General features: G+C 33.0%; 1 protein-coding gene across 1 annotated transcript; it reads right to left on the bottom strand.

The window, feature by feature from the left end:
* Positions 1–4,806: 4,806 nt before the first annotated feature.
* On the bottom strand, positions 4,807–5,292 carry LOC145689604 (uncharacterized). Its single transcript, XM_081763786.1, has one exon. The coding sequence runs from the start codon at positions 5,290–5,292 to the stop codon at positions 4,807–4,809; it is 486 nt and encodes a 161-aa protein (XP_081619912.1).
* Positions 5,293–7,832: the final 2,540 nt, after the last annotated feature.

Genomic DNA, 7,832 nt, shown 5'->3' on the forward strand with positions numbered 1-7,832 from the left:
TCCGAAACAATGAAATAATGTGCTTTACAAAACCAGACATGAGCATGTGTTTACTTCGTATTTTGAAAGGAAACAAATAAATCAGCAAAACTTTTTTTTAAATTGATGCAATAAATATATGATACTGAGCGATGGAATTGGATTTGAAGATAAAATTGGATTCCTTTTCTATCCAGGAATGTGTAAAAAATTGAATGTTAGAAAGGTTTAGAATCTGAAGGGAATTATCAAAAACGCTAAAATTGCTAGACTGTCTGCTTATTGTCTAAAAATGTCAAATTTCAGCTATCTAAGTTGAGAGGCTGATGAGACTCTCCCCACTCCTCTTTGGTACATTATTATAATTAATGTGATATGATAACATCTCAATTGTTATTGGGGTCTAATATAAACCGAAAAGCTTTTAATTCTGCTTTGTCGTTTGGCCATACATAAAATTGGATTACAAACACTATTAAGATATTTAAGTAAAGAAATTGTTATAAATAACTACATAAAGTGACTTGTGTCGTTCACTTCCCACTTGTTCTGCGAATAGAGGCAACCGTAGGGTCTGTAACCTTGTTGTATGAGACTATATATGCACATGAATAAAGGGACAATAGTCTTTCATCCTTTCTGACAGAAAAATGCACTTTTAGCTACTGGCTACACTAGTTTGAAGCGTCTGACGTACTTCCGTTTTATATTCTTCATAGGGTGAAACAAAGAGTACTTTATTAACCTTGCACTCTCCCCCTCACTGCGACAGTTGCAGCTGAAGGTCACATGACGTCGTCGTATCTCATATTCTAACTCACCCCCCACAGGTCTAATCATTTTCTTTTCTATAGCTGTCATCAGTGGCGTATTTACGATTTTGTTTCGGGAGGGGCTTTGCCTGAAAATGTGAAAATTCTGCAAGATATTTCATATACTTTACTATAGTAAGTAAGATTTCGGGGGGGGGCTTAAGCCCGGAAGCCACCCCCCTAAATACGCCACTGGCTGTCATCAAGTCAGGGACTTTTGTCCGATACTCGACACAAAACCACACTTTCAGGCTAAGCTAAGCTAAGCATCATCACTGATCACGACAGATATACTCGCAACAGGCAAATTCTGGAAGATTTAGAGCTGCCTCCTGTTAGAGAAGTTCTACGGCATCTCCATCATAAGTTCTGGCATACTTTACCAAGACATGTTAATCCAGCTATAGCCACCATCGGCACCGAATGCGCTCTACGGAATGTTCATCGCACGCCACGCATTTAATATCTTTCCATAGCCCGTAATAACATTATCAGCTACTCTGCGACAGTTGCAGATGTAGAATTCCAGACATAACAAAACAATAGTAATACCCAACTAGCCCCCTGCACATCTAAATATATTCTTTATGCCATCTTACTCATGGAGTCAGGGGCTTCGGCCCGATACTCTTCACAAAACTTCAACATTACCGTGACCGTGACCGTTACTTGTCACAACTAAACCGTAACAATTATGCTTATTTTGATTTGCAGAAGCGGATCGCAGACGTGGGTGTTTTCACGGTTGTGCATTTGCTTCAATAATTGGGGAGGTGAGGGGATAATATATTTATTTATTTATTTATTATTACCTATAACAGGGGTTTCCCCCCAATTACAATAGGTGTACAAGTATATGTTTCAAAATATTATTACAAGAGAAAAAAACAGAAAAGAAAAAGAAGACGTCATATATAAGCACCTATTACAGTATTAACTACAATAATCAAAAAGAATATTGCAAGATGCACAACTATACAGACATTTTGTCTACAATACATACTGCTTTTACAATTTGTAATTACAAATGAGCAACTATAAATTTCATTTCAACATTGCTTCTATAACTAAAGCTTCTTATTTGCACTCCAGCAAATTTTAAATAAATTTACCTAGATATGTGTCAAAGATAAAAATAAAATCTTTATCCAATATTAACAGCAAGTAAAATTTAAACTACTTCTTTAATTTTTGACACATATACTTTAAATGGCAAAGAAAAATCAATATTTGAGTTACGTTGTACCAGTTCATTATGTTTTTTACTAAGCCTTATGACAGGTGAAAATTGGTGAAAATTAGAGTGTGAAATACCATAATAAAAGGGTAACCTAATACGCAATACATCTTTCTTCACATTAAAACAAAGTGAACCCAGAAAGTCGGGATTATTAATAACACCATTAACAATTTTATACAAAAAGATATGTTGACTTATTTCTCTTCTGGTATATAACGAAGTTACAGCAAATTCTTCAAGTAAAGATTTATAAGAAATCCTTTCAAAATACGAGGATTTATTGTATTTTTTATAATAAAGAAATCGTAGAAACTTATTTTGTACACGTTCAATTTTCTCTATATTCTTTCTAGTGTAAGGAAACCATATCAGGCTAGCATATTCTAACTTACTTCTTATAAGACTATTAAATAAATTAGTCAAAGCAAATGCATTCTTTATCACCTGAGTATTTCTAAACATAAATCCAAGTAATTTGAAAGCTTCATTACACATTTTGTTAATATGAAATTCAAAGCTTAATTTATCATCCAATGTGACCCCAAGATCTTTTACAACATTACATCTTTTTAAACTTTTTCCAGACAATTGATAATCGTAACATAATGCCTTTCTCTTTCTAGAAAAAGATGTGACACAGCATTTATTTGAGTTAAAATATAACTTATTGTCTAAACTCCATTTGTATGCCCTTGATAAATCAGAATTTAACTCATTGCAGTCAGTGAGTGTTTTTATATCTTTAAATAATTTGACATCATCAGCAAATAACAAACACCTGGAGTATTTGAAGATATCTGGTAAGTAATTAATGAACAATAAAAAGAATAAAGGTCCCAAATTGGAACCTTGTGGTACCCCAGAATTTACCTTATATATATAAGAATTTGTATGTCTATATGTTACGAATTGTTGTCGATCACTCAGATAAGAAGAAATCAGTTTTAAAAAATTGTCACAAAAACCAAATTTAGACAATTTATTTAGAAGAATATCATGATCCAGAGTATCAAAAGCTTTTGAAAAATCCAAATAAACTGTGTCAACCATGTTTCCATTATTAAAGGAATTAAATATATATTGAACAAAATTAACCAAATTTGTTACAGTAGATTTTCCTTGACAAAAAACATGTTGATTAATAGATATATACGGTTTAACATGATTATATATTCTTCTGTATAATATATTTTCAAGTATTTTTGATGGGGCTGAAATAACCGAAATGGGTCTGTAATTTCCTATCTCTAAAGGATAACCTGATTTATGGATTGGACAGACTCTTGAATTTTTCCAGAGCTTAGGATATATTTGTGTTTTTAAAATTAAATTATAAATATGACATAACGGAATTTTCAACACTGAACAGCAACCTTTAAAAATGTATGCTGGAATCAAGTCAGGTCCACTAGATTTTGAGGGTTTTAATTTTTTTACAGCTTCATTGTATTCCGAATCAGTAACTGGATATAGAGAAAGACATTGAGAAACTATCGTGTCAACTGAATCAAATTTACTATATGTACAAGGGGAAGGAGAATACACACTTTTAAAGTAATCTGCAAAGGCATTAGATATCGATTCATTTGACATCAATACTTCATTTTTTATAGTCATACAGCAATTTGACTTTTTTATTTTTTTATTTTTTATAAATGCCCAAAGTGGTTTTGTATCTTTAACAAGAGCAGACTCTATCTGAGAGATATATAATTTATATGATGAATCAATCATACTTTTTAATTTCCTTCTCAATTCAACAAATTTATTATGATAATAAACCGAGTATTTCTGCCGTTTTCTACAAAATTCTTTTTCCTTTATACATTTAATGATTGAGGAAGAAAACCAGGGAGGATAACGATGTCTTGCATTTACCACTTTCTTAGGCACGTTCTTATTAATAATATTGTTAACAATGTCGTAAAATTTGTTTAATGCGCTCTCAGGATTGTGACTCATTATTACTACATCCCAATTTTCCTCTCTTAAGGAAGTATAAATATTAACAAAGTCAGCTTTGCTATAATTAAACATTGTCACCTGACTCTGTTTTGCATAAGTTATTTTTCCTGTTACTAATATTTGCATTAGCAAAGATGGATGATGATCATCCTCTTTTAAGAGTGCACAAGCATTTTTAGCAATACTACAATTTGTACTTTGATTAACAGAAACCAGGTCCAATGTTCTTCCATTTTTATTTTTAATATCATTTACCAATTTTAGATCGCAAAGAGATAAAAAATTCGCAAGAGCAATACAAATGTTACCATTGTGTAGTAGGTCTGTATTATTATCTTTAACTTCAGGTATATTAAAGTCACCAGCAATCACTACCTGATACTGGTTAGAAATAATAATATTTTCCATTAATCGGTAATATTCAACATACTTATCTAATTTAGACTTTGATGGAAAATAGACCGTTGAAATAACAAAAGTATTTATCCCAAACTGTAACTTAATACACACAGTTTCGACACCATTAATACTAATTTCTATATTTTCAGTTTGGTATTTATTCAAGGCAGCGACAAGAACACCCCCTCCTCCTTTAGATACTCTATCATTACGAAACACGTTATATCGATCGTCAATAAATTCATTGTTAAAAATATTATCATTTAACCACGTTTGTGTTAATATTATTACATCGTAATTTTCTGCAGATATACTAAGCAAGAGATCATACAATTTAGTATTAATACCCCTCACATTTTGGTAATAAATATTTATCTCATTTAAAGCCATTATGTTGAAAATAGTAATGTATTACAAAGCTTGTACATCATCCAATGTTCTAAGAATTAAAACGTTTCTATCATCTTGACTTTTTTTAAATTTGATATTTCCCGTCTGATCAACCCATAAATATGCGTAATGTTTCTCATTTTTCTTTTTCTTTGCCTGACCAAAAATACGCTTTCTATAGGAAGTAAGAGATTGATTTACATATATAGTTTCACTCATAGTATAACCCAAATGTGTTGTGTTCAGATTTCTTTTCACTTTTCTCCTCTGTAAAAACTTTTCCTTATCCGAACGTCGCACAAACTTAACTACGATTCCACTAAATTTTTGATGAGGTAATTTTTTCATTCTATGACATGCATCTACCATATCTTCACTAACATTAACATCTAAAGCACGCCCTACATTTTTCACTACATCAAGGGTATTTTCATTTGTACTCTCCGGCACACCAAATATTTCAAGAGTATTGCGCCTTCCGTATTGATCTAGAGCATCTAGATCCATTTTAACCTCTTGAAGTTCTTTTTTTAGGTTTATATTCTCTTGATTTAAACGCTCAATTTCAGCTAGGCATTCACTGATTTTTTCATCCTGTTTTTTATATGTTCCAAACTTTCATCCAGTTTTTCGTGAACCAGGTCGAGAGATTTTCCCAGCTCACGTTCAGTCTCAGTATGCGATTTACTTAATTTCGCAATTTCTTCTTTTAGTTCCTTAGTCAGATTTAATACGTATGCAAGAGTTGGCGATTCTGATCGAACAGTTGACTCCAATTGCATGCTGCTTCTACGAGATTTTTTACACTTATTGCAACGCCAAGACTCTCCGATGGATTTTAGATATTCAAGATCAGTTTCAACTAAATGAGCACACTTTAAATGACATAATTTTGCACAGTCACAGCATTGTGCCTTAATTTCCTGCCGCGATACAGGTTTATCGCAGTCCAAGCACAGAATCTATATTGTAACATAGATTTAGTCAGACGGTTAAATTACGGATTTCATACTGTTTTGTCTAAATTCGCTTACTGCAAGCTTCCATATAACTTGTTTCGCTTGCAATAAGCTTAATAAAGCTTCCCATTGATGAGAATACGCTTATACTTGGCTTGCGTTTGAGATAATTTGACTTGTGTTTAACTTGTGAAGACAAGCTTGTCGCAAGCCTTGCACAGATGTAACTAACTAGCTTGCCACAAGCTTGCATAAAGCTAATTGGCTTGCATAGTATAGCTTGCGGCAAGCTAATTGACCTTGCAACAGCAAGTTTGTGGCAACTTGCAGGAAGTTTAAATTGCTCTCTGGGTCTGCATCACCACTAAACAAGCAGTGTTGCCAACCATAAAGTTGTATTTTCTAAATTACACTATGAAAGGTATTACCTATTTATAATTTATAGATATTAAATAAAACCACAATACCACATACATTATTCAGTGTAACAAAGGACAATAAGGACTATATAGTATCACTAACATCAACATTTTGGAAATCTCTAATAACTCAAATGGCATAGACGGTGCAATGCGGATCATTTGTATCTTAGCGTCAAATACTATGATCATGTGTATAGTTGCAGGACTATCTCCAGAAGAGGGGGTGCTATTACAGCGTGGGAACCATTTGCTTTGCCCACTACCTGCAAACAATAGGTTCATTAATTTGAGTCTGCTACCCCTCACAGACTTGCTTGGTTGGTACCAGGCCTCGAACCCATGACCCGTGAACCAAGCTATGATACATAGATGCTAGTTAAACAATACCTGCAAGGAAACAACAGGAGATCCTCCCCGACAAACATATATATGCAAACATATAAAACATAAGAAAAGTTTGGACTTACCATACAGCTTTGTTGGAAACACAGGTGTATGTAAGTTGAACACAAATTAATAATACTTATTATTTAGGTAGACCATTTTAATATGCATTTAGCCTTCTCACTAGAAACACCACACTAGAAACACTACACATTGCAATAACACTTTTATCCAACAACTACCACTTTTATTATTCTTGGTTACTATGATAAAATAAAATTGTCTTAGTTTTATACTTTTCAGTGCACTGTTTAGTTCCTTCTTAACTCTCCATTTTTCAGATCTTCATTGTTGAGTCTGCTCCCTATGCTGAATAACAGTTCATTGTTGTGCTTCACTCCTCCTCTCTTTTTTTATTAGAGGTCTTGGGCACGCTTTGTATAAGTTCACTATTATATAATTGTGATTCTTAAAATTCAGTTGCATACGGCGATATTTCTGAATTTTGACGTGTTTACCACGCAACTACTTCAGTTTCTTTTGTACACTTTAACTAGCTGCAGATATGTTGTGTATCTTTTTTAGTCTTTTCATTTTACAGCTGGACTTTCTTCATAGGTTTCGTTTACACTGACCACGGTTCTAATGACCACCCAAGCCATCGGCTTTGGTTTTTGTTCCCAAGGGACGCCACACTAGCGTTTATGGACTCGCACTATTTTTTACTGTTCTTCGAAACACTTGTTTATCTTTCACACAAACCTTTTGACTTTTGGATTCTCACCGTAATTATGTATTGTTATATTGTCCTTTTCATTAAACTAGTTGTTTTAATGTTATTTACAAATTTTCTAGCTAAACAAATGACAGCGCCGCCTGGTGACAGCGAGAGTATTTTGCTTCTGCTTTTCTTCTTTCTACAACCCTTAGTTTGAATTTCTTTTAAAGTTTATGTGATTTTAAACAAGTACACATTTGAATTCATTTACAACTATACTTTTACATATTTTTGCTGACATTACAAGTACTAACAATCGGATGACATTTAAAAGTTTAGCTACAAATACCTGTATTTCCAAAATCCGTCGTGGTTGTCTGCTCATCATGAGAGGCACTCACAACCCTCCCTCCAGGTACTGTTTAGAAGTAAATACAAACTTAGGAAGGCAATTTGGAAAAGGTTCCAAGAAAGGTTTATGTTAATTAGAATTTTCTAGAGATATCAGTACTTCCAAAAATAATTGTTGTGCTTATATTTAATTATTGTATATAAAACAAAGCA

Source organism: Thermobia domestica, chromosome 7 (genome assembly GCF_964235325.1).
Source record: "Thermobia domestica chromosome 7, izTheDome1.hap1.1, whole genome shotgun sequence".
NCBI classification, from domain to species: domain Eukaryota; kingdom Metazoa; phylum Arthropoda; class Insecta; order Zygentoma; family Lepismatidae; genus Thermobia; species Thermobia domestica.

Excerpts from the sequence above, each read along its gene's own strand:
- LOC145689604 (XM_081763786.1), bottom strand. The coding sequence starts at position 5,292 with ATGGATCTAGATGCTCTAGATCAATACGGAAGGCGCAATACTCTTGAA.